General features: G+C 46.3%; 1 protein-coding gene and 1 pseudogene across 2 annotated transcripts in view; one reads left to right on the forward strand and one right to left on the reverse strand.

The window, feature by feature from the left end:
• Window positions 1-27,954, forward strand: part of LOC144480305 (annexin A4-like) — a 56,655-nt gene that overhangs the window by 12,751 nt on the left and 15,950 nt on the right. For both annotated transcript variants that reach the window (XM_078199658.1, XM_078199659.1), the window contains exons 3-9: window positions 3,707-3,801; window positions 5,263-5,376; window positions 7,821-7,911; window positions 12,416-12,495; window positions 14,201-14,257; window positions 18,576-18,669; window positions 27,497-27,592. In XM_078199658.1, the coding sequence (XP_078055784.1) occupies window positions 3,707-3,801; window positions 5,263-5,376; window positions 7,821-7,911; window positions 12,416-12,495; window positions 14,201-14,257; window positions 18,576-18,669; window positions 27,497-27,592 (627 nt within the window). The remainder of the gene's footprint in view (window positions 1-3,706; window positions 3,802-5,262; window positions 5,377-7,820; window positions 7,912-12,415; window positions 12,496-14,200; window positions 14,258-18,575; window positions 18,670-27,496; window positions 27,593-27,954) is intronic.
• On the reverse strand, window positions 130-334 carry LOC144480366 (U2 spliceosomal RNA; annotated as a pseudogene).

A 27,954-nucleotide genomic window follows, 5' to 3' on the forward strand; every position in this document is an offset into this window, starting at 1 on the left:
ATTTTGTATTTTTATTCCAATTCAATCAAATCAAGTCCAATTCAGAGTCTCAACAAGTTGAGACATTTCTGATCCAGGCTGGCAAGACAGGGCAAGCGACCCTTTACCCTGTCCTGGGCCTGATCTACATGAGCCAAGCTGATTGGAGGAGGGAAAGCAATTCCTCCTCCAAGATTTGATCTCATTTGCATCTTAGCCAAAAGGCCGAGATGCCGCTTTTAAAAATAATTGCTTCATATGAAACATATGAAGCTTAAATGCAACCCAATGACCTCAACCAAGTGCAGCATCCGCATAACTACACTTGATCTTAGCCAAAAGGCCGAGAAGCGTCTGGTGATGCTGCACTTGGTTGAGGTCATTGGGTTGCATTTAAGCTTCATTTTCATATGAAGCAATTTTTAAAAGCGGCATCTCGGCCTTTTGGCTAAGATGCAAATGAGATCAAGCCTTGGGGGGGGCGGAGACGTCTGCCTGCTCCAATCAGCTTGGCTCATGTAAATCAGGCCCAAGACAGGGTAAAGGGTCGCATACCCTGTCTTGTCAGCTTGGATCGGAAATGTCTCAACTTGTTGAGACTCTGAATTGGACTTGATTTGATTGAATTGGAAAAGTATTTTTAAAAAATTCCAGCCTTGGTTCACTGTCTGCGTGGAGTTTGCACATTCTCCCCGTGTCTGCAAGGGTTTCCTCCGGGTTCTCTGGTTTCCTCCCACAGTCCAAAGATGTGCTGGCTCGGTTGTTGGCCGTGCTAAATTGGCCGTAGTGTCAGGGGGATTAGCAGGGTAAGTATGTGGGGTTACGGAAATAGGGCCTGGGTGGAATTGTGATCGGTGCAAACCTGATGGGCCGAATAGCCGCCTTCTGCACTGTCAGGATTCTATAAATTAGTAACACTCTTGCCTCTTGAGTGATGTACTGCGAGAATATCATTGAACCCCTACAGTGCAGGAGGAGGCTATTCTGTCCATCGAGCCTGCACTGACAACGATCCTACCCAGGCCTCATTCCCCTGTATTAACCCCGCTAATAGCCTGACACTAACAGGCAATTTACTGTGGTCAATCCACCTAACCTGCACAGAAACCGGAGCACCCTGAGGAAACCCACTCAGACACGGGGAGAACGTACAAACTCCTCACAGTCAGTCACCTGAGGCTGGAATTGAACCCGGGTCCCTGGCGCTGTGAGGCAGCAGTGCTAACCACTGCCACCGTGCCACCCAATACCATGCTATTGGAGGTGCCATCTTTCAGAAGAGCCATTAACACTAGGCCGCATCTTCCCCCTGTTTTGAAAAAGAGCTGCACTGGTGCTCTGGCCAATATTTATCACTCAAACAAGTGTCACATTAAAAATACATGCTCTGCCCTTATTACATTGCTCTTTGTCGGAGTTTGCAGGGCACAAATTGGCTGTTTCCTGCATTACAATAGTGACCACAAGTGCAATCTTACGAAAAAGATTCTAAGTGCCGAACAAGAAAACAGGAAAGAATCACACCGTTCTTTTTGGGTAAGCTGCGAGTCGCAATCTTATGGCTCTTAAGTGCAAAAAAAAGTGATTCTCGCCAGCAGTGGGGGTGGAGGGGTGGGTGAAGCCAGAGTTCTCCAGGGAAGCCGGCTGCTGAGCTCTCGTGGTGCCATTGCGCAGGCACCCTGATCTCCCAGAGATCTCCTGCTGCCTTCCCCCACCCATCCCATGCTGATCGCCCCCATCTGCAGAGTTTCCCCCTTATTGCCACCGATCATCCCCCAGCAGAGTTCCCTTCCCTTCATTCCCACAGGTTCCGCCCCCGCTCAGGCCCCACCCCCTTGGCACTGTCCCTAGCACAGTGGTGGTGCCAGGTGGGCACTGCCCCTGACCACCTGGGGGCTTCAATGGCCTCCGATTCTTCTTCCCTCCCCCACCCCCTCCCTCCCCCCCACCCCTGATGAGGCCATCATGTCTGGTCTCTGCCAGTGGAGACCATCTGTGATTCTCGCTGGGGTGAACCTCGACTCGACGAGATGGTTTAGGTAAATGAGCCCTGACGATAGTGGTATTTACCGAATTTTAAATTGGCTCCACGCCCTTTCTGATCTTGTCACCTTGCCTTGCTGAAAGTCGGGCGGGAAGAGGTCGTAAGATCGTGCCCTACATTTTAAGGATGAAGTCCCATCCCAGGACTTGATGGACACGGAAGGTTTGATTACCAAACAGGTTGATTATCAACTTACAACTTCTTCTAGTACACTTACAGCAAGAGCAGAAGTGTCTCCTGCTCAGCCATGCTTGACGTGGAATGGTGCTCCTCAAGCTGTAGCCTCTGGCTTCAGGCTCACAACCTGTACAGGAAATATGAGTTTTGGAACAGCAGTAAGCAGATAGATTGTCTGCCTCCACGTGCTTCTAGACTTGGGAAGCTTCTGAGTCAAAGTCTATTAGGACATCCCTTGGCTTTGTCTTTTTCTAAAGAAATGAAAGCAAAGTTCTTTGTACATCTTAGAAAGAAATTACTGTTCATGTGTGCAGCCGTCTTATTTTCTCCTTTCATTTTCTAGCTATCTCAAACACGTTCAGTCAGTATTTCTCCCACTGGATGCTGTCAATTTTCTTTTGAAAGTCGACTGAGAATCGAGAACACTTAGAAGAGCAGGCAAATGTAACTTTGCAGAAAGACCAAGAGGGCGATCTTACCAAAACAATTCTAAGTGCCGAACAAGCGCTAAAACAGGAGAGAATCACGTCCATTTTTTTGGGCGAGCTCCCAGACGTAATCGTGGCACTTAGAAAGAAAGAGGCAAGACGTGAGTCTTGCCAGCAGGGGGAGTGGGCGGATCCTATTCTCGCTAGGAAGCTGGCTGCTGAGCTCTCGTGTGTGCACTGGGAGATCTGTCACTCCCACTTCACCCCCTTCCTCGAAGCAAGTACTCTTTGCCCCCTTGGCACTGCCAGGGTGCCACGCTGGCACGATCCAAGGGGTACTGCCCAGCCCTGCCCCCAATCACTCGGGGGCTTAAATGGCCTCTGGTCCCCCAGTTGGTGGGGACCATACATGATCCTCGCCGGTGAGGATCTCGACCAACGAGCAGGTAAGGACAAGTGAGCCCGGATGATTGCATCCGGGACTCACTAATTATATTTAAGTTGGCTATTGAAAGGATGCAAATCTGATTTTCACTGGCAAAGCAGGGCCGGTAACATTGCAAGAGGCGAAGAACCGGGCGGGAACCCGATTTCTCCCCCCCTCCACAAGGGCGAGATTCTCTGGCCTCCCTGTGGTGTCCTCCTTGTGGTGGGAGGTGGCATGCCATTGACCGGTGGCAGGATCTTCTGGATCCGCTGCTGTCAATGGGATTTCCCATTGCCTCTTCCCCACGCTGCCAGGAAACCCATGGCAGGGGCGCACTGTCAGTGGGACCAGAAGATCCTACCAACAATTGGAAAGTCCCAGCGTGTGTTCAATGCTGAGGGTTGGGTGTCAAACTCAGGTCTCCAATTGCACGTCTGTTGCTGTTATAAAGCAAAGAACTATACGGATGCTAGAGATGTGAAATAAGAACAACAAAATACTGGAAAAGCTCAGGCCAGACAGCCTCTGTGGAGAGAGAAACAGATGTTTCAGGTCCAATATGACTCTTTCTTTCCCTGTAATGTTTTATTTCTAAGCCAGTTGTCTAATTAGTATCATAATCAGATGCTAATTTCTTTGTTAATTCATCAGGAACGAATGAAGATGAAATTATTGATATTTTGACAAGTCGAGCCAGTTTGCAACGACAGCAAATCATTGAAGCATTCAAATCAAGTTACGACCAGGTAATGAACATATCTTAATATTTAGCTTAACTTTTCACACAGTTGAATGTCATTATATCAATAGAAAAATCAATTGAACCTTTTTCCCCAATGAGGGAACATTGTCGAATAGATTGTCTAATAGCTCAGATTTGGGAACTATTGTTGGTGGAAAAGATGTCATTATATCCTGTATATAATTCTTTTTGGAATTGTTACCCTGCTGACAGAGCAGGACAATAATAGATATGGGTTTAAATAATATAATGCACACTCTGTGTTTCATGTCTTCTTTTGCATAAGGGTTTCTTTGTAAGTTAGACAAACAGTTAGTTGTACTTTATTGTAAGGACACCATAAAAATACTTTGCATTACTCAGTGCAAAAGTAGCTGAAGTTTGGTGTGCTTTTGGGTGGGGAAAAAATCATATATTTAAAAAGCTAACAGATTTAGGGTTGGACAGGGGTAGAACATATACCAATGAGGAGCAGAAGTAGGCAAATTCAGCCCTGCTCCACCTTCAATTAGATCATGGCTGATCTCTCCCTGGTCTCAAATCCACCTCCCCACCTGTTCCCCATATCCTCTTATCCCTTTTTAAATTTAGAAATGCATCTATCTCCTTCTTGAAACCATTCAACGGTTCAGACTCGTTCAGGTCTTGGAGAGGTTTAAAAATGAGGATAAGACTTTGAGACATTACTTAGTTGAGAACCAGTGTAGGTCAGCGCGTACAGGGGTGATGAATGAATGAGACTTGGCTCGGGACATGGACGGCAGAGTTACAGAAATTAGAATGTGGGAGATCGGCCAGGAGCGCACAGTGCAATCTAAAGGGAACAAAGGCGAGAAAGATTTAGCAGCAGATTAGCTGAGGCAGTGAGAGAATCTGGGAATGTTATGGTGACAGAAGCAAACAATCTTAGCAATGCCACTGCTCCATATGTATTCAGAAGCTTATCGGCACCAAGGCTTGGAAAAATGCCTTAACAGATTCTACTTTTAAATATAAGGGAATGGTCTCTCACTCCAGGATTGCAAAAGCAGGATGTTGATAGTTGTAGCTAGCCATCATGTGTCTGTGTGGGTTTTCTGCAGATTCCGGTTTCCTCCCACAGTCCAAAGATGTGCAGGTTAGGTGGATTGGTCATGCTAAATCGTCCTTTAGTGTTAGCGGGATTAGAAGGGTAAATAAATGGGGTTACGGCGATAGGGCCTGGGTGGGATTGTGGTCAGTGCAGGCTCAATAGGCCAAATGGCCTCCTTCTGCACTGTAGGGATTCTATGACCACTAAAATAATTGTGTCAATACTTTCAACTTGATGTTCTGCCTCTCCACTGCATTCTTTATAACTCTAAGTCAGAAGCAGCCCAAAACATGCTTTGGAGTAGCATTCCCTACTTTATTGACCCCAATATATATGTTTTCCTGATTATTCAACAACAGTTTTACATTTTAATGTGTTGCCAAATTGTGATAGAGCCTAATTGAAGAACTGAAATCCGAGCTCGGAGGGCACTTTGAATCTGTGATTGAAGGATTGATGCTAACTCCAGGAAAATTTGATGCAAAGGAAATCTCACATGCAATGGAGGTAAGTCCACAGTTATCCATTTTTGTTTTGATCTTGTGTTTGCAAGTAAGACCCCGTGGCCTAAAATTAAACCACATGATGCTTTTTAAGGCCTCAAAACATGGCAGGCCTGTCAACCAGAACTGCACCACCACCCACTGTATTGGGACAGACAAACAGAAGGCATCCTTTGCCAATTCATGAAGCAAGTGCTTGGTCCTTTGCTCTTGTTTGAGATCCCCAGAGCGAGATGGTATGTGGCAGCTCTGCCGCCAGGGAAATCAGCCCAATAGAACAGCTGGAATCAATATGTTGGATTACTTGTGCCCGAATGTGGCCGCACATTAGACATTGCCCCCTCCTGTTGATTTCATAGAATCATAGAAACCCTACAGTGTAGAAAGAGGCCAGCCGGCCCATCGAGTCTGCACCGACCACAATCCCACCCAGGATTGTATAATGTACAAATACAACGAAAAGTGAGCTTGCAGGCTCCCAAGGTACAAAGAAAAAAAAGCAAATGAAGTGGTCAATATAAAATAAAGTGTATCCATGTATATTGCACAATGCCCATCACCTGGGAATTTGTTAAAGGATGGAGTTCAGCTGGGTAACAGCTCTGGGGAAGAAGCTGTTCCAGAACCTGGTCGTACAGGCTCAAATGCATCTGTAGCGCCTCCCAGAGGGCAGGGGGGCAAACAGTCTGTGGCTGGGATGGGTGGGACCTCTAGCAATGCTGAGAGACCTCCGCAGACAGTGTTTGTGATAAATATCCTGGATGGCTGGTCGCTGGGTGCCGATGATGTATTGGGCAGTTTTGACTACCCGCTGCAGAGCTTTCTGGTCATCACATTGCAATGCAGTTCAACAAGATGCTGTCTGTTGTGCACCAATAGAAGCTTGGGGGACAGGTTGGCTCTCTTTAGCCTCCTCAGTAGACCCTATCTTGGTGTGAGTCATTGCCTGTGGGAGAGCAAGTGTAAAACAAGTCTTGCGTTTTCTTTATTTACAGATAATGACCTTGTACAGGTAATAATGAGCCACACTGAAGGGCTGATAGTATTATTATTGCCTGAGTACAACAAGAATATGTATTTATTTTGGCAAGAAGTAGCAGGCAAAATTTTTTGAAGGGGTAACCAAGAAAGTAGATGAGGGCAGTGCAGTTGATGTTGTCTACATGGACTTTAGCAAGGCCTTTGATGAAGTACCGCATGGTAGGTTGTTGCACAAAGTTAAATCTCACGGGATCCAGGGTGAGGTATCTAAATGGATACAAAATTGGCTTCTTGACAGAAGACAGAGGGTGGTTGGAGAGAGTTGTTTTTCAAACTGGAGGCCTGTGACCACCGGTGTGCCTCAGGGATCAGTGCTGGGTCCACTGTTATTTGTCATTTTATATTAATGATTTGGATGAGAATATAGGGGGCATGGTTAGTAAGTTTGCAGATGACACCAAGATTGGTGGCATGGTGGACAGTGAGGAAGGTTATCTCCAATTGCAGCGGGATCTTGATCAATTGGGCCAGTGGGCTGACGAATGGCAGATGGAGTTTAATTTAGACAAATGCGAGGTAATGCATTTTGGTAGATTGAACCAGGGCAGGACTTACTCAGTTAATGGGAGGGCGTTGGGGAGAGAACAAAGAGATCTAGGGGTACATGATCATCGCTCCTTGAAAGTGGAGTCACAGGTGGACAGAGTGGTGAAGAAGGCATTCGGCATGCTTGGTTTCATTGGTCAGAACATTGAATACAGGAGTTGGAACGTCTTGTTGAAGTTGTACAAGACATTGGTAAGGCCACACTTGGAATACTGTGTGCAATTCTGGTCACCCTATTATAGAAAGGATATTATTAAACTAGAAAGAGTGCAGAAAAGATTTACTAGGATGCTACCGGGACTTGATGGATTGAGTTATAAGGAGAGGCTGAATAGACTGGGACTTTTTTCTCTGGAGCGTAGGAGGCTGAGGGGTGACCTTATAGAGGTCTATAAAATAATGAGGGGCATAGATCAGCTAGATAGTCAATATCTTTTCCCAAAGACAGGTGAGTCTAAAACTCGAGGGCATAGGTTTAAGGTGAGAGGGGAGAGATACAAAAGTGTCCAGAGGGGCAATTTTTTCACTCAGAGGTTGGTGAGTGTCTGGAACAAGCTGCCAGAGGTAGTAATAGAGGCGGGTACAATTTTATCTTTTAAAAAGCATAGTTACATGGGTACAATGGGTATAGAGGGATATGGGCTAAATGCGGGCAATTGGGATTAATTTAGGCCTTTTTTTTAAAAAAAGGCTGGCATAGACAAGTTGGGCCGAAGGGCCTGTTTCCATGCTGTAAACCTCTAGGACTCTATAAATGGTCAAATATATTTACGCTTTCTTGTGTAATCATTTTAGGAGGGTGTTATCATTCTCTGATGATTAATGTCAAGTATGTACTTTGTATTCTGTCTGGTTTAATAGGGTGCTGGAACGGATGAGCACGTTCTAATAGAGATTCTTGCATCACGGACTAACAAACAAATTTGGGACCTTATTGAATCTTACCAATCAGGTAATATATTTGTTTTGTAATGTCTGAAATATTGACGGGATCTGTCATCATAACTGAGCTTGCTGAAGAGTGCCCACCTCAGAATTGAGTACTTTTCCTCCCACCACTCACATCTGCCAGTTCCTGTGTGTCTACCTTTATTTTTCTTACTTTATTCCGATCTGCCCATATGTAACTCCTCATTTTCAGTTTTGTCCCTCCAATGACCGCTTGTCTGCAGGAGCCTAGTACAATATCGTACCCAACATGATGGGCGGCACGGCGGCACAGTGGTTAGCACTGCCGCCTCTCAGCGCCAGGGACCTGGGTTTGATTCCCAGCTTGGGTCACTGTCTGTGCGGAGTCTGCATGTTCTCCCCGTGTCTGCGTGTGTTTCCTTCGGGTGCTCCGGTTTTCTCCCACAGTCCAAAAATGTGCGGGTTAGGTGCATTGGCTATGCTAAATTGCCCCTTAGTGTCCTGGGATGTGTAGGTCAGATGGATTAGTGGGGCAAATATGCAGGGTTACAGGGGCCTAGGTGGGATTGTTGTCAGTGCAGACTTGATGGGCCTCCTTCTGCACTGTCGGGTATTTATGAGTATGCTGAGGGCAGTTAATACAGACCTAATGAAGAGTTAATTGAGGTTGTATGATGGAAGTGTTTCTGTGCTAAAACCTACGGTAGCACAGTGGTTAGCACTGCTGCCTCAGTGCCAGGGATCGGGTTCGGTTCCAGCCTTGGGTGACTGTATGTGTGGAGTTTGCATGTTCTCCCCGTGTCTGCATGAGTTTCCTCCAGGTGCTCTGGTTTCCTCTTACAGTAAGAGTTTTGACAACACCAGGTTAAAGTCCAACAGGTTTATTTGGTAGCAAATGCCATTAGCTTTCGGAGCACTGCTCCTTCGTCAGATGGAGTGGATATCTGCTCTCAAACAAGGCACACAGAGACACAAAATCAAGTTACAGAATACTGATTAGAATGCGAATCTTTACAGCTAATCAAGTCTTAAAGATACAGACAATGTGAGTGGAGGGAGCATTAGGCACAGGTTAAAGAAATGTGTATTGTCTCCAGACAGGACAGCCAGTGAGATTCCTACAGTCCAGAGATGTGCAGGTTAGGTGGAACGGCCGTTGCCTCTTAGTGTCCCAAGGTGTGTAGGTTAGAATTATTTGCAACAGTAAACATGTAGGGTTATGGGGATAGGGCGGTGGAGAGGACATGTGTAAGATACTCTGTCAGAGAGTGGGTGCAGACTCGATAGGCCGAATGACCTCCTTCTGCCCTACTAGGATTGTATGATATGAATCTATGTGTAACTTAAATTTTGATCTTTGAGACCAGCACGTGAATTCAGCTCGAATTAAATCAAAGTTGCCATTTTGTTAGTAAGGTTGTCTGGGATTTTCCAGCCCCGTCCTGGCAGGACCAGCCATGGGAATATGGTGGGCCAGCCAAATGTCTATTGACTTTAGATGGGAGCGGGTAATCCCAGCAGCATGCATGGCCAGAAAATCCTGCCCATTATTGGAGAAATTAATTTGTTCATTGTAAACTCTCAATCTAGTTCCTCCTCGTGTGAGTCAGCTGTACAATTTTGGAACTGATCTGATAAAGCAATTCACATTATAAGGGTTGACTGTACATGAATGGAAAAATGACACTAATACTGTGCTCGCTGGTATGTATTGTAGAGACCCATTTTAAGATTTTCTTTTGTAGGACATTTTCCTCTTAGTATTCACGGCTTCCACTAATGCAAACTATGTTGTAGATTTGGAGGAAGTTGACAGGAAACCTTTCTTTCCTGTTGCTGTATACTTCTCGAAATAAATGCGAAACATACTGGGCTTTTGCCCAGCCTTATCAGGAGGAAAGGGAAGTGTATGTACAATTCCAGAAAATTAACTAGGGAGTAGAGAACAAAATAAAAACCAAAAGTGTTGGAAAAGCTCAGCAGGTCTGGCAGCATCAGTGGAGAGAGAAACTGAGGTTTTGAGTCCTATATGATTCTCCTGAGTTCTGAAGCACTTTTAAAAAAATATATATACATCAGATCCCCAGCATCTGTAGTATTTTGCTTTCAATATTGGAGCAGAGAATATTGTTTTGAATATTTATTTTCTTTTAAGCACCTCTTTTACTCTAGCAAAAGCAGTCCTTAATCTTCGTTCCGTCATTCTTTTTGTCAAATGTATGTTATCCCATCGAGAAATATTATCTACATAATATTCGATGGCAAGCTATTGCCCTTGTATAGAATTTTCACCAAAGAATTTGCCCAAGTGTTACCCCATATCCATTGCTTCTATAAGAGCCAGGGTTTCCATCGCAAGTACTTTTAACCATCTTTTTATTTCCTAGGCCAAGGGACAACATTTTCCATTTTCACCCACTAAGAATGTTATAAAACCAGATTATGCAGATTGACGTGAGCAGGCCATTTTAAACATTTGCACGTATTGTGTGCCTGTGCAGATTTGGTTCATACACGTAGATGTTACTGCTTGGTGTGATGCATTTATTTTGTACTTCGATTTTAATATGTTTGAAGCTAATTTCAGAATGACAGATAAAAATAAAGGGGGCGATTTTTCCAACCTGTTGCGCTGCTCGAGACACCAGCGAAGGCCATTTAGCAGGTTCCCAGTCGGGCGCTATGGCCTCCGCTCATCTCAGGCCACTGGAATTCCAGCGTCATCAGCTCCATGTCAGAAAATGGCGTGGAGCTAATTAAGATATGTAAATTCAAATTTTAATATCATTAGTGAGCCCGGGACTGAAGACTCCTGGTTCGCTCGCCTCTTTCCCCCTCTGCCCCCCACCAGGAGTGTTTCACTCCAGCGGGGTTTACAATAGCACCCCACTAGCGCGGAACTGGCGGCCTGACCCCATTGGAGTAAAGGGGACCCTGGAGGCCCCCGCGGGTGTGGGGGTAAGGGGGTTCCCCAGGGCATTGCCAACCTGGCCCCCTGGCAATGCAGTAAGAAGTTTAACAACACCAGGTTAAAGTCAAAGAACAAAAGAACAAAGAACAGTACAGCACAGGAAACAGGCCCTTCGGCCCTCCAAGCCTGTGCCGCTCCTTGGTCCAACTAGACCAATTGTTTGTATCCCTCCATTCCCAGGCTGCTCATGTGACTATCCAGGTAAGTCTTAAACGATGTCAGCGTGCCTGCCTCCACCACCCTACTTGGCAGCGCATTCCAGGCCCCCACCACCCTCTGTGTAAAAAACGTCCCTCTGATGTCTGAGTTATACTTCGCCCCTCTCACCTTGAGCCCGTGACCCCTCGTGATCGTCACCTCCGACCTGGGAAAAAGCTTCCCACTGTTCACCCTATCTATACCCTTCATAATCTTGTATACCTCTATTAGATCTCCCCTCATTCTCCGTCTTTCCAAGGAGAACAACCCCAGTCTACCCAATCTCTCCTCATAGCTAAGACCCTCCATACCAGGCAACATCCTGGTAAACCTTCTCTGCACTCTCTCCAATGCCTCCACGTCCTTCTGGTAGTGCGGTGACCAGAACTGGACGCAGTACTCCAAATGTGGCCTAACCAGCGTTCTATACAGCTGCATCATCAGACTCCAGCTTTTATACTCTATACCCCGTCCTATAAAGGCAAGCATACCATATGCCTTCTTCACCACCTTCTCCACCTGTGTTGCCACCTTCAAGGATTTGTGGACTTGCACACCTAGGTCCCTCTGTGTTTCTATACTCCAACAGGTTTATTTGGTAGCAAAAGCCACACAAGCTTTCGGAGCTCCAGCTCCGAAAGCTTGTGTGGCTTTTGCTACCAAATAAACCTGTTGGACTTTAACCTGGTGTTGTTAAACTTCTTACTGTGTTTACCCCAGTCCAACGCTGGCATCTCCACATCATGACCCCTGGCAATACCCAGGGGTACTTTGGCACTACCCACCAGGCATCGGGCAGTGCCATGGGATTGGGGCCAGAGGCGGTGGGGTCTATTGCAACAGGGCCGATGGAGGGGGTGGAGATCGGTGGGGGTGAGGGGTCCTGCTGCCATTCTGGACATGGGATCGGTGACAGAGGGAAGGCAGGGCTGGCTGTCGGGGTGGGGTGAGGTGGGGTGGTCAGGGCAGGCCCAGAGTTGTCCGGGAGGCCAGCGATCAGCGGGTGGGGGTTCACATGACCAGCATTGCGGGATCGCGGATCTGGCCAGCGATCGGGAAACTGGCAGTGTGGGGCTACCGCGCATGCGCCGATCTCCGCTATGACAGATCAGCGCATGCGCAGTGGCCCGCTCAGCGCTATGCTGCCGGCCTCTCCAGCGGGAATAGGCCCCATCCCTGATTTTTATCGCGATTCACACTAGGGTACTCTGCGGTGCACAGTGTGGGAGATTTATCTTGAAAATCCCGTTGAACAAACCAGCGTGATTTACTCCAGTTTTTACGCGAATTCGGCACTTGGAATTTTTTTCGGAGAATCCCAGCCAAAACCTTTCTGTGAGAGAGTGAGTTAACGTTGTTTGTATTTTTTCTCCAATAGAGAATGCTTCGAGTTTAAAGGAAGATCTCAAGTGTGAGAACTCTGGTGACTTTGAAGAACTCTTGGTGTCCCTGCTGAAGGTGGGTGTGCTTTGTATCCATGCCATTCCGTTCAGTGGAACTGCAAATTTCATTTGATATTTTGTGAATTCATGATGCCGAAAGGTGCACAGCTATCTGAGTCAAGGAAATACTGTATTTTGGGGAAATTCTTTCATAAAATAATTGAGACTTTGACCAGAATTTTACATCACTTGGGCAGGCATGTGTCTGACCCACAAGCGTGTGGAATCATGTGAGAAGGCATTGGGGGTACGTGCCCTGACGTTGGTACTCATTTGTGCAATATTTCGGTTGGTGGGTGTGAGTGGGAGTCAGAGGGGCCAATTGAACACAGTTTTCCGTGGCCTGTCTGCTTTTATGGTTGGCGAGTGGACCAAAGGCAGCCTTTACATTTCAACTCCAACCTGCACCCAGGTCGGGGTGGAAGGTCAGGGCTGAAATCAAATTAACAAGTGTGTCTGGGGACTGACGTCTGTGTATGTCGGTGCTGCTTGGACACTCGTAATATAGTTTTAACACTGATGTTTACTGTTCATGGGTCGGCAACTCTCTGAGACAGCTCCTAGGGGCTGTCCCCCTGAGCGAACACATGGGAAAAGCCAGCCCCCCAACTCTCTCTAATCATAGAATCCCTACAGCGCAAAAGGAGGCCATTCGGCCCATCAAGTCTACACAGATCACAAACCCATCCTGGCCCTAACCCCATAACCTCATGCATTTACCCTAGCTAGTCCCCCTGACACTAAGGGGTAATTTAGCACGGCCAATCCACCTAACTTGCACATCTTTGGACTGTGGGAGGAAACCGGAGCACCCGGAGGAAACCCACGCAGACATGGGGAGAGCGTGCAGACTCCACACAGACAGCGACCCAAGCCGGGAATTGAACCCGGGTCCCTAGCACTGTGAGGCAGCAGTGCTAACCACTGCCACCGTGCCACTCTCTTCCTGCCCTCCCCGGTGGTGCTCCACCTTTCACAGAGCTCGTTGCACACTGGCTGCCCGTTAATTGTGATGTGGAGATGCCGGCGTTGGACTGGGGTGAACACAGTAAGAGTTTTAACAACACCAGGTTAAAGTCCAACAAGTTTATTTGGTAGCAAATGCCATTAGCTTTCGGAGCGCCGCTCCTTCGGCCCGTTAATTGGCTAGCCAATGGGAAATTGCAATCTGGGACCGACTGCGGCCTAGTACGCCAATGGCGTGTGTCCAACAGGCGAAAAAGTCAGGCCTGTGAGTTCCTCCCCACAATTATCTGATGCAAGACCAGATGATCCTTTGCTGTATGCCTACGTTGTGGTCGGATAGCCTAGCCAATCACACCAAAGTATGGTAAGGCTTTATAATTGGCCGCCATCTTTCTCTGTGGTGGAGGAAGAAATCAGCCAAGTCTGCTGCTCTTGTTCGCTATTTGATGGCTCCAATGGAATAAGGGATGTCAGAAAGCACAGGTACGGGTTTGTGATGCCATTTACAGTTCAGTAAACTACTCCCATTCATTATCTAAATTCCTATATGAACAACGGATACTTGTAGGGCTGCTCCCCTGCATGAACCCATGTCGTTAAGAGAGGAGGGGCAAAATTGCTGTGAGAACAAGATTCAGTCAAAAATCTTAACCGATTGTAATAACTGCATTTTGAACATTGTGATTAGATTCTGGAATAGTTTTATGATTTCAGGCAGTAAGGTTCAAATTCAAATAGTTGCGCTTTCTTTTTAGGGAAAGCGGGATGAGAATTGCCGTGCGGATGAAAGTCTTGCAAATCAAGACGCTAAAGTAAGTATGGTGTTCTATACATCAGCGTTTAGAGAGAGTTGGGACATTGTATATTGATTGAAGGGCCAACTCCATTCACGGCAAATGTAGGCTGGAGTTTTCTGGCTGTTCACGCCCCACCACCCCTCAGCCAAATCTCTGTTCACTTCAGCGGGACCAGGGAATCCCGCTGGCGCGAACGGCCAGAGAATCCCATTTATAGGGCCCGATTTTATCCTTTCGGGCCCAAAAACTTGGTAAAGTCGGGAATGAGGCGAATAGTGCGATCCGCGCCTGCTTCCGCGCCGGTTCTCCCTTTACCAAGCCCGAAAATGGCCGCGATCGGGACGGCACCCAAAACGGGAGAGTGATGGCAACTTAAATGCGTTTGCATGCATTTGAATTGACTTAATGGGCTGCACTTCCCCCTTTTACCACCGCGTTCGCCCATCCAGAATTGCCGTGAAACAGACATGCTCCACAAAAGTCCGATTCGGGCACTCCAGTCAGTGAGGAGATAGGTGGCTAGCTCCTGACGGCTCTCTCCTTCGGTGGGAAGGGGGGTCCGCTGCCACTCTGCTTGAGATCGGTGAGGGGGAAGGGGGGGGTCCACTGTCACTCTGCCTGAGATCAGTGAGGGGGAAGGGGAGGGGTCCGCTGCCACTCTGCCTGAGATCAGTGAGGGGGAAGGGGGGGGTCCGCTGCCACTCTGCCTGAGATCAGTGAGGGGGAAGGGGGGGTCTGCTGCCACTCTGCCTGAGATCAGTGAGGGGGAAGGGGGGGTACGCTGCCACTCTGCCTGAGATCAGTGAGGGGGAAGGGGAGGGTCCACTGCCACTCTGCCTGAGATCAGTGAGGGGGAAGGGGGGGGTCCACTGCCACTCTGCCTGAGATCGATGGTGGGGAAGGGGGAGTCTGCTGCCACTCTGCCTGAGATCGGTGAGAGGGAAGGGGGGGGTCCGCTGCCACTCTGCCTGAGATCAGTGAGGGGGAAGGGGGGGGTCCGCTGCCACTCTGCCTGAGATCGGTGGAGAGGAAGGGGCCGCGATCTGTCTGGGTGGCAGGAGGGGGGGGGGATAAGGGGGGGTCAGTAATGTTGTGGAGGTGGGGCAATGTCTGTGGGGGCCAGGGGGAGGCATTATCCAGCCCGGGAGGGATGTGGCAAGGGAGCAGCATGCTATCATTTTTTTTTTGCACATACGCAATTAGAGGCGCTGATCAGAGCTACAGGGTTTCGGGAGCGTTAAGCTCCGCCCACAGGCTTCTACAGCACGATTCGGAATCGCTGATATCTTTCCAGGCAGAGTGCGTATGGGGGCACCTGTGAATTGGTCTAAAAGTCGGATCTGAAACACTCCCAGTTTTAAGTCCGCCCAGCACTTAGAATCAAAATGGTAAAATAGGGCCCAAAGTCTCAGTCAGCAAACTTCTTGATTTTATTTTTTGGGGCCATGAAACTTAATGGCCACGATGAACTATTCATAAAGCTACTTGGCAGGCTACAGAACCCTTTGTTTAGTGATTACAGAATGTTGCTATTCCTGGAAAATGAAATCAGAGAACCAAAGAGAGAGTATCAGAAGCTAATCTTTCTATTTGCATATAAATATTAAATTCAATGATAAGAGGAGGAGTGAGGCTGATTAGAGATGAAAGGGAATTTATGCATAGAGGCAGAGGGCACAGTTGAGGTATTGAATGAATATCTTGTGTCTGTCTTTATCAAGGAAGAAGATTCTCCCCCAGGCCATGGTGAAAGAGGAGGGAGTTCAGACACTTGATGGGTTTAAAATTGATGAGGAGCAGGCATTGGATAGGCTCTTTGTTCTGAAAGTTGATAAGGCACCAGGACCAGCTGAGATAAGGATGTGGAAGGAAGCAGGAATGGAAATTGCAGGGGCACTGGCCATAATTTTCCAATCTTCCTTAGATACTGGGATGGTGCCAGAGGACTGGAGGATTGCAAATGTTACACCTTTGTTCATGAAATGGTGTAAAGATAAACCTAGCGACTACAGAATGTTTGATCCAGGATGCTGCTCGCACCCAGCATTTATATCTTGTAACGTCCTGGACATTAGACTAGGCTTAGCAAATTTCGTGGACAAAGTTATAGCAGCTGAAACTTTGTTAAAATGTATCTGTCCTGCAACTCAATGGGCTGTATTATATCCCCCCGCCACCCAGACCAATCGTGTGCCCCCCCGCCCCCCCCATCAATCTCAGAGGCTGAGAGGACATTTGATAGAGGTTTTCAAAATTTGGGCTGAATAGATGAGGAGAAACTGTTCCTATTGGTGGAAGGATTGAGAACATGAGAACTTTGAGAAATGGGATGAAGGAGTATAATATCAAGGATAAGACTCTTAGCAGTGTAGAGGATCAGAAAGACCTTGGGGTCCAGGTCCATAGGACTCTTAAATCGGCCTCGCAAGTAGAGGAGGTGGTTAAGAAGGCATATGGTGTGCTGGCCTTCATCAATCGAGGGATTGAGTTTAAGAGTCGGGAGATAATGATGCAGCTTTATAAGACCCTCGTCAGACCCCACTTGGAGTACTGTGCTCAGTTCTGGTCGCCTCATTACAGGAGGGACGTGGAAATGATTGAAAGGGTGCAGAGAAGATTTACAAGGATGTTGCCTGGATTGGTTGGCATGCCTTATGAGGATAGGTTGAGGGAGCTCGGTCTTTTCTCCTTGGAGAGACGAAGGATGAGAGGTGACCTGATAGAGGTGTACAAGATGTTGAGAGGTATAGATCGGGTGGATTCTCGGAGGCTTTTTCCCAGGGCTGAAATGGCTGCTACGAGAGGACACAGGTTTAAGGTGCTGGGGAGTAGGTACAGAGGAGATGTCAGGGGTAAGTTTTTCACTCGGAGGGTGGTGGGTGAGTGGAATCGGCTGCAGTCAGTGGTGGTGGAGGCAAACTCGATAGGGTCTTTTAAGAGACTCCTGGATGAGTACATTGGACTTAATAGGATTGAGGGTTATAGGTAAGCCTATATATAAGCCTAGGTAGGTAGGGACATGACCGGCGCAACTTGTGGGCCGAAGGGCCTGTTTGTGCTGTATTTTTTCTATGTTCTAACAGGAGGAGCAATGATTTCAGGTTAAAGAAGCGATAGCGACATGAGGAAATATTTGTTCACACTGAGTGTGGGTAGGATCTGGAATGCACTGCCTAAGTGGGTAGTGGAGGAAGGTTTTTGAAAGGGAACTGGATCAGTATCTGAAAAGGCAAAATTTCCAGGACTACAGAGAAAGGCAGGGGAGTGGCAGTAGGTGAATTGTCCCTCCAGAGGACCACCGCACTGACTCAATGAGTCAAATGACCTTCTGTTCTGTGACCATTCTATGATTTTAAGACACCAAAGGTACCTCCTTCACTCTTTAAAATAGTGCCACGGGATCTTGTTATTTCTATTTGAGAGATGGGTCTCAGTTTACTGTTGCATCCAAAACATCTGTCCAAAATAAACAGTGTAGCACTCCCTCTGTACTGCCTTGGAGTGTCAGCCTAGACTTTTGCGCGCAAGTCTCAGGAGTGGGACTTGAACCCAAAACCTTCCAATTTAGAGGTGAGAGTGTTAACAAATGAAAAGGCAGTGCAGGTTTGAGGGAGGATGATGACCAGGACACCATTATAATTACTCATTTTTGACTAGTGACCCAAGGTCTTCATCATAGAACCATAGGACCCCTACAGTGCAGAAAGAGGCCATTCGGCCCATCGAGTCTGCACCGACAACAATCCCACCCAGGCCCTATCCCCATATCCACCTGCTAATCCCTCTAACCCTCATATTTTACCCGCTAATCCCTCTAATCTACGCATCCTGGGACACCAAGGGGCAATTTAGCTTGGCCAATCAACCTAACCCGCACATCTTTGGACTGTGGGAGGAAACCGGAACACCCGGAGGAAACCCACGCAGACACGGGGAGAATGTGCAAACTCCGCACAGACAGTGACCCGAGCCGGGAATCGAACCCAGGTCCCTGGAGCTGTGAAGCAGCAGTGCTAACCACTGTGCTACCGTCTTCTGAGTTCTTCTGAAAATGTCAAGACACCGATCAAAGATAGCATCAACAACAATGCTGGACTCCTTTAGTACTGCACAAAGATATGTGCTTTGAGTGTGCTATATCCTGGTGTGGTGTTTGAACCAGTAACCTACTGATTCAGAAATAAGACTACCATAGAAGTGAGCTATGCTGACCAGTTTAGGATGTAAATGAGGGCCTCAAACCTTTATAAGACAATAATATTGTTTTTCTTGATATCACTTTTACATTGATTTACATTTCTGGTATCAGCTTAATATTTTTCTTTCATTTCAGGGGTTGTTCGCTGCAGGAGAAGACAAGTGGGGAACTGATGAGACAACATTCATTAAGGTCTTTTGCAGGCGGAACTTTGCTCATCTGCGAAAAGGTAGAGTGAACAGTGTGCGGCTTTCTAGAATGTTATCCACATGCTCCAGCATTTCCATAATGTTGCCTGCTTCAATTATTTTCATTAAATTGGTTTCCCGTTACTATCTGCTGGTGCCTGACAAATAGGCCATTTGCACATCCCAAAATTCCAGGAATAATGTGCCCAGAGGAACAGGAAAAGTATGCAAGCAACCTAAGGTCAGCATATTTTATGCATGGATACACTGGGGAACATTGCTGCTGTTTTTTTCATTCATTTGTGGGACATGGCGTCGCTGTCCCTAGATGCCCTTGAGAAAGTGGTGGTGAGCTGCCTTCTTGTATCGCTGCAGTCCACGTGCTGTGGGTTGACCCACAATGCCGTTAGGGAGGGAATTCCAGGATTTTGACCCAGCGACTGCAAAGGAACGGCGATATATTTACAAGTCAGGACAGTGAGTGGCTTGGAGGGGAACTTGCAGGTGGTGGTGTTCCCATGTATCTGCGCCCTAGTCTTTTTAGATGGAAGTTGTAGTGAGTTTAGAAGGTGCTGTTTAAGGATCATTAGTGAATTGTTGCAGTGCATCTTGTAGATGGTACACACTGCTGCTACTGAGCGTCGGTGGTGGAGGGAATGAATGTTTGTGGATGGGGTGCCAATCAAGCGGGGCTGCTTTGTCCTGGGTGGTGTTGAGCTTCTTGAGTGTTGTTGGAGCTGCACCCATCCAGGCGAGTGGGGAGTATTCCATCACACTCCTGACTTGTGCCTTGTAGATGTTGGATAGGCTTTGGGGAGTCAGGAGGTGAGTTACTCGCTGCAGTATTCGCGTTCGCAGTGTTCACAGTGTGGTGGACTTCAGTTGTGCCTTTGTCCTACCTGGACCACCGTTGTGTGTTTGTTATGCCTGGACACATCCCCTGCCGGCTCGGCTCCTCCCCTTGTCACCTAGTAAAAAGGTGGCTGTCTCCTCCCCCTTGTCCAGTTCGGGTCGGTTACCTGTTAGGATGTGCTCCTGATTCTGTTATGAATAAAAGCCTACAGTTGTATTGGCACACAAGTAGTCTTGTTATCAACCTCCCTACAGGCTGTACAGATAGAATATATTGAGTTTTAATTGGTTTTCAAAGTTGCAAATTTTGGCAGTGTGATAACCCCAGGACTTGCATGAGGATCACTGATCACCCTGTAGGACTTGTTGAATATGAGCTCCCTGGGGATTGGGACTCACCAGGTGGAGCTCGTATACCAAGCCCTTTATAAAGCAGGCCCCTGAGCGGGTCCAGTATTGTATTGTCCCAGTTGTAGTTTTGTCACAGGCTTGTGGTTTTGCTTTACTTTATTTTGTAAAGCACTGTTCCTTTACAGCCGACTCCTGGATATATTATAAGCGGGTTTTCCTTGAGATGAAATGGGTTGGTTTGGGTCCACAATGTGTGGATGTTTCATGATCTGTTGAAAGGCCAAGTTTGACGGGCTTCTATTTTTCTTGATTTTTTTTTTTGCTTTCTCGTGTTCATATCATGAGATCTCATTACCTTGGTAACAGAATGGTACTGTAAGATTTAGTGATTACCTTATGGAAAGTTTTTTTTTAAACAAATCACTTCAAAACAGCACAATGAGATAAATTCAGATCTTCTGGCAAAATATTTTGTTCGGGGGGGTGACAAATTTATTAACCTCGATTAGCCTTAAGATTCAGATTTGAAACTTGGTTCAAGAGATAATGACCGGAATTTTACCAGCTTGCCCACCTCAGGAATCGGAGCGGGTGAGGGGCAGAGCATGGGAAGGTCTGTTGACCTTGGGCGGGATTTTATGGTTTTGGGACAAGTGAGGCCATAAAATCCTACCCAATGTTTAATTCAAACATTGGTTAATTTAGAGCAGTCGCTAAATCCTCAAACTCGTTCTAATATTATAGATTGTGTGTGCTATTTGGCAAAAAGCAGGAGGTTCTCCTGATGTCCTCGCCAACATTTCCTCAATCAACATCATACACACATACAAAAGCAAATTGGTCATTTATTACCTTGCTGGCTCCTTTGCTTGTTTACTATTTTCTGAAAGGAATGAATTTTATCAAACACATTTGATATACAAGGCCCTACAATTACTGTATATTTAAATAGCAAATCTGGAATTGCAAATCAACACAAAAAAAGATAAGGACTGGGAAATAGAATAGCTGAGAGCTCAGTGGAGGGAGGATATCCTGACCTCATTGTTCTCACTGGCGGCAATGTGTGGAAAAGAAATGTCAACATTTGGTTTCAGAGAAAAGTATTGAATTACTTGCAGGATAACTGGCTGAAAAGCAATTCTGATAATTATCGTCGCATCTAGAGAAGACCTTTATATAAAAAAGGACATGTTGCAATTGTAATGAGTGATACTCCTCTTCCTAGAACAGGAAAATACTGGGGGTGATCTTACTGCCCATTCACGCCACGCTCCCTGCTGCAGCAAAGATGGAGAATTTGACGACAAGCCAGATCTCCTTTCACCGCAGCAGGATGGGAAAATCCCGCTGGAGTGAACGGTCGGAAAATTCTGGCCACTATCTTAGCATGAGTCCCTGCCACCAAAACTACTTTCTTGGAAGGAAAGCCAGCAGGGACAGTGATTAGCATTTAATACGCCAGCTTTGTGCCTTCAGCATCTCCCTATTGTCTCCTAACACCAATGGTGCATGAGAAAGATCATGAGTCCATTCCTCCATGGATTATGTAAAATCCAATCTATCAATGCTTCTACCTAACTCATTTCATCATGCTAGAAAAGAGTCTATTAATGACTACCTGTTCCATCCCAATTTAAATTGGGCAACATTCCAAAATATCCCTTGGGCCTGTATTTTACACTGCTCTGGTGGGGAGGAGGAGGTGTGTGAACTTACATGGGTGGGATTCCTTCTGGGATCCTGCCCACCCTGACCTGGAAGCAACTTTACGTTGGGGAGGAAAAGACCTCAGACGGGAAGCCAGCCTTTGTCTCAATTAAAGCTCTTAAGTGGCCTGCATAATGGTCACTTAAGAGTCTTTTCTTGCCCAGCCCAATTTCTATGCTCGTGGGTGCCAGATAGATCAAGGTGAGGGACGGGGAGGGGGTGGAATTGAAAAATCTTCATTCGTGGGCAGGAACTTGAAGGGGGCCCCCCCCCTTGTGACTGGGGACATCTTCCCTTCAAGAACCAGACACCTCCGTATCCTCTCTACCTATCCACCAATGCCTCAATTGCTCCCCTCGCCACCTACTTAGCCTCCATATCCCGACACTTAGGCCTGGGCAGGTTGCTGCAGTACCTATTCTGGCCACTGCAGCACTGTGCCTGGAGGGGCTGGAGAGCTGTTGGCCAATCTGATTGTGAGGACGGAAGACCCACTTGCTGCCAATCCATGCTCATTAGAGCGTAAAATGGCAGCGAGCCTCTGAGTCAGCGGGGATGTGTTTCCCACCTAGAAATTAGGCCTTGGACTTGGCATCTTCCACCATGCAAATTATTTCAGCCACACATTTCCCTTACAGCAGAAATAGATTTTCCGAAGAGACCCAAACACCACGCAAGGTTTCTGGTACCCACGAGCATAGAAATTGAGGCTGGGCAAGAAAAATGATATACAATTGAAAATAAAATTCAATTATGGTGATGACTCATTGCAAGATATTTCACCACCACGCAAGTGCCATAGGATGGTGAGAATGGAACCTGCCGTATAGAATGGCTGGAGCAGGTAACATTGATCTGTTAAGCCACCCTTTAAATGAAGAAGGGAAGAATGCAGTGACAGAATGGGATGAGCTATTTTTTTTTCATTCATTTGTGGAACATGGGCGTCGCTGGCTGGCCAGCATTTATTGCCCATCCTAGTTGCCCAAGGGCATTTGAGAGTCAACCTTGCCGCGGCTCTGGAGTCACATGTAGGCCAGACCGGGTAAGGACGGCAGATTTCCTTCCCTAAAGGACATTAGTGAACCAGATGGGTTTTTCCGACAATGGTTTCATGGTCATCCGTAGATTCTTAATCCCAGATATTTTTAAATTGAATTCAAATTCCACCATCTGTCGTGGCGGGATTCGAACCCGGGTCCTCAGAGCATTAGCTGAGTTTCTGGATTAATAGTCTAGCGATAATACCACTAGGCCATCGCCTGTCCTTAATTCATTTAAGTAAGAAAGGCCAAAGAGATCTATAGACACTGACGTGGAGCAGTTGGATTGAAAACACTTTGTGCTGTAGATGATGTTTAACACTGTTGCGAGTTCTGTTGTCGTAAAATGAACTTCCCAATGATGTCCTGAAATCTTTTGCAAAAAATAAATTAAATGTTTCCATACAGAGTCCTTTTTATTGGAAACCAGAGTTCCATGATCCTTTTTTCAATCAATCCAGTTGTAAATTTACATGTTTTAAACATTCTGATACACAATGCGTACTGTGAGTGTGGCACCTGTAATAATGCATTAATCCTTCAAGCGTTGCAAAAGCAGTTTTACTTGTCTGACTGGCTACAGGGCCGTTTTATTAATTCCTTCCCTTGACGAGTAGTTTTCTTAAGTATTCTTCAGCATAGATTGATCTGGTCCCAAGGGTTTGTGTGTCTGCTGGCAACCCAACAGTTAACAGGATGAGTAAATCTATTTTACACACAGCATGAGTTCTATTGTGAAACACTATCATTTTGGATTCATTAAAATGGCTGTATAAGTGTAGTGTGGCCAAGTGTTGGGCAGAGCTGCTAAAATGATGTGGCAGTTAGCTGGGAGTAGTAATTGTAGTGTAGAGCTCTGCTAACCAGTAAGACGACACTCCCTGTGAAATCTAATTTGTGTTTACTCATTCTTTGAAAAGCCCTTGGGGTTTGTGCCGCCCTGCTATTGTGCTGCATTTTATTCTAAATTCACAAAAGGGAAAATCAAGATCACTTATTCAGAAAATGCAAAGACTGTTACAAAATGATATATATTTTACTTTTTATATTCGGGTAGACTACACCCAATAAATGTGCTTCCCAAACAATTCTGATATTGCAGGTCGAAAGGTCCTGGCTTACAATCATTTTATATCATGGGGAGTTGGTCCACTTCCAGAGCCGTGAATGGTGGTTTCATTGCCATTCATGAAATGCTGACAAAACCTTACGCAGTCCGATTTTGTATTTTAAAATTGAATTTAGCAAACTGCACTTGATTTCTGAGTGCGTTGTCTGTTTCCTGATGGCAACCTTCCAACTTCACCAGGAACATAAATACCGTACCAAGAGAAGATGCACTTCTCTAAGGTGACTGTGACAATGGCCGGGATTTTCCAGCCCTTCCCACCAGCAGGATCTTCCGGTCCCGCCAAAGGCAACCCCCCACGATGGCAGTGCGGCCAGCTAGCAGTGTAAATGGCTGTTGATTTCAGCGAGATCAGGTCCCACCTGCAGCCAAAGGCAAGTCTCCACTGCTGGAAAAGCTGCCAGGGGGGTGGGGGAACCTGGCCAATATGTACACTTTTTAGTGTTTTTCAATTCTACCTTGCTCTGGTATTGTATATTTTTTGGATATTTGGAAAGTGCAATGGTCACACTTCCGAGCCAACACAGAATGAATGCAAACTAGTGAGTTATCTCCCAGAGCAGAGGTATCTAATCCACGTTTCCAGGACCATGTGTAGATCTTGCTGACTAGTAAATAGGCCAGAAACTTGAGCTCATCCGAAATTCTGCTGCTGGTATCCCAACTTGCTTGTTTACCCGTCTGATCATTGACTTGTGTTGGTTCCCGGTCTAATAGCATCTGGGTTTAAAAATCATCATTGTTTTTCAAATCCCTCAATGGCTTCAATGCCCTCCCTGTTTCTCTAACCTAGCCTATAAATGGGGCGGCACAGTGGTTGGGACTTGGGTTCAATTCCCAGCTTGGGTCACTGTCTGTGCAGAGTCTGCACGTTCTCCCCGTGTCTGCATGGGTTTCCTCCGGGTGCTCTGGTTTCCTCCCACAGTCCGAAAGACTTGCTGGTTAGGGTGCATTGGCCCTGCTAAATTCTCCCTCAGTGTAACCCGAACAGGCGCCAGAGGGTGGCGACTAGAGGAATTTCACAGTAACTTCATTGCAGTGTTAATGTAAGCCTATTTGTGACTAATAAATAAACTTTAAATTAATTTAAATCTCCCAGGATCTGCACTCCTTTGATTCTGGCCTCTTGAGCATCGCTTGATCTTCATCATTTTTAGTGGCCCAGGCTGGAAGTTGTGGAATTCCCTGCTTGGTTTGATATCGCTGTCTTAAGCTCGTAGGAGTCGCTGAAGAATTGAGCTTGGCTCTCTTTCGCTTTGTTAAAATGGTAAATGCGGTGTTCAAGAAGGGGTGGCACAGTGGTTAGCGCTGCTCCCTCACAGCACCAGGGACCCGGGTTCAATTCCGGCCTTGGGTGACTGTCTGGAGTTTGCATGTTCTCCCCATGTCTGTGTGGTTTTTCTCCGGGTGCTCCGGCTTCCTCCCACAATCCGAAAGGTGTGTAGGTTAGGGGGATTGGCCATGCTAAATTGCCCCTTGGTAACCAGAGATGTGTAGGCTAGGGGGATTAGTGGGATAGATGTGTGGGGTTGTGGGGATAGGACAGAGAGGTGGGCCTGGGTAGGATGCTCTGTTGGAGAGCCAGTGCAGACTTGATGTGCCAAATGGCCTCCTTCTGCACACTGGGGATTCTATGAAATAATCTAAGTTGCAAGTTTCATGGAATTTGAGAATCCTCGAATCCCTACGGTGCAGAAGGAGGCCATTTGGCCCATCGAGTCTGCTCCGACCACAATCCCACCCAGGCCTTATTCCCATAACCCACATATTTACCCTGCTAACCGCCCCTGACACTAGTGTCAATTTTAGCATGGCTAATCAACCTTGGGTGACTGTCTGTCTGGAGTTTGCATGTGGGAGGAAACCGGAGCACCCGGAGGAAATCCACGCAGACACAGGGAGAATGTGCAAAGTCCACACAGACAGTGACCCGAGGCCAGAATTGAACCCGGGTCCCTGACGCTGTGAGGCAGCAGTGCTAACCACTGCGCCGCCTACCTTGATCTTGGAAAATACCTGTTTTTCCTGCTACTGCTTGCAATCATCAACCAATTACAGTAACTTGTTCCCATGGCTGAGCATAATATGCAGCCTCCACTTTATTAGTATTTTCTTTCCATTCCATTTGGCAGGTCTCATCTTGCCATATACCATTCTCGGGTTAAAAAAAACCAAATGGATGATTTATCAGTGCTGTTACCAATATTGGGAAGACTGAGTCCATTGTTTTCAGTCCCCACCTTAAACTCTGTTGTCTAGCTATTGACTTTTGTTAAAGGCACTAAAATATCACTTCAGTATGCACAAGTGTTTTGATATAACTCTGTCCTTCCTTCCAGATAGTGGTAGATTTAAATGCAGGGAAGTAAGTCTGTACTCCAACACTTTGGCCGCTTAATACTTCATTGTGCGCTCATTTACTGATGTGGAGATGCTGGCGTTGGACTGGGGTAAACACAGTAAGAAGTTTAACAACACCAGGTTAAAGTCCAACAGGTTTATTTGGTAGCAAAAGCCACACAAGCTTTCGGAGCCTTAAGCCCCTTCTTCAGGTGAGTGGGAGTTCTGTTCACAAACAGGGCATATAAAGACACAAACTCAATTTACAAAATAATGGTTGGAATGTGAATACTTACAGCTCATCAAGTCTTTAAGGTACTCATTAGCTGTAAGTATTCGCATTCCAATCATTATTCTGTAAATTAAGTTTGTGTCTTTATATGCTCTGTTTGTGAACAGAATTCCCACTCCCCTGAAGAAGGGGCTTAAGGCTCCGAAAGCTTGTGTAGCTTTTGCTACCAAATAAACCTGTTGGACTTTAACCTGGTGTTGTTAAACTTCTTACTCATTTACTGACACAGTTAATTTATTTGATTTGACATCAAAATTATGCCTTGAACTTGTATGAATTGGTTCTCGTAACTTGTCCGACTAGGCTTGTATGAAGTGCGCCTTTGTGGGCTCAGCAGGCTGGTGTTTCAGCTCAGCCCAGCTCTCCTTCTCCACAGCTGCTCTCTTTCGCTTCTTCATTCGCTTTCACATGCTGCAGAAAGCTTTCCCTGCTTTTGAATGCGCGATGTGCTCCATACGCACATTAATTCTTTTGGCGAGTATCTTGCCCTTGTCCTGCTTGCTCACAACCTTCTCTCCACTCCTGCAAATTGCTGCATTCGTCAAAGCTGCTCGTCAAATCTGGCTGGAATGCTTCGGCCAGAAGAATCCTCTACCCATGAGAATTCAAATTCCCCTTCAAGTAACCCGCTGATTTGAAGGCGATGCTTTCAGATGTCCTCACAAAGCACTGTGCGCTTACATGAGAAAATAACTTTGTCTTATCCCTAAGAGAAAAGCTGAACGCAAAAGACCTAAATTTGGACTGTCTGTCAGTGAGTTGAGATGAATGAGAGCAATACAAGGTTATACTTTGAGATTGCATTCCTGGCATGGAGTTGTGTAGAATTGAGATTTGTGATGCTTGATTGATGACTTGGGAAATTGGGTGTGCTGTGAATCAGGCACACTAACCTTTGACCTGATTCTTCATTTTGTACTCTTGTGAAGCAAGGTACTTACTGGAAGTGTCGATTTGTAATATCAGTCCTCTTTATCAGTGAATTATTTTGTAACTTCAACTTTTATTTTCAATCATGGAGAATCTCTTTTTGTCTAATCAACTCTTGGCTCATTAGCAGTTGAAAATTGTTTGATAATGTGAAAGGGTTACTGATATTATCTTCAATTTTCTAAATATAGATTCCTATCTCTCTCTCTCTCTCTCTGTAGTGTTTGAAGAATACTATCAAATAACTAACAAGGATATTGAAGACACCATTAAAGATGAAATGTCTGGCACGTTCCAAATGGGAATGCTGGCCCTGGGTAAGAATATTTTTATGTTTTCACACCAGGTCTATAATTGTATAATGGATAACTCCCAAATAAAATTGTGGGTTGCAAGCCTTTTGTCTTTGAAGGAAGTTAGGTGCTTGGCATCCAGAACTGGATGTCCAAACATTTCCAACAACGGAATATTGGAAAGACTGAACCCATTGGGGGTAAAGGGAGGCAGGTTTGAGTGCAGGGGGCGGTGCATTAAGTCTCAAGTTTCTCGAGATCCAAACATCATCCAGGCGTCTTCCTGGTGGGTTTGAAGGGAACTCCCATGTAGCTTTCGGATATGATGTGGAGATGCCAGCGTTGGACTGGGATGGGCACGGTAAGTAGTCTCACAACACCCGGTT

The sequence above is a fragment of the Mustelus asterias genome, chromosome 28, assembly GCF_964213995.1.
Source record: "Mustelus asterias chromosome 28, sMusAst1.hap1.1, whole genome shotgun sequence".
Lineage (NCBI taxonomy): Eukaryota > Metazoa > Chordata > Chondrichthyes > Carcharhiniformes > Triakidae > Mustelus > Mustelus asterias.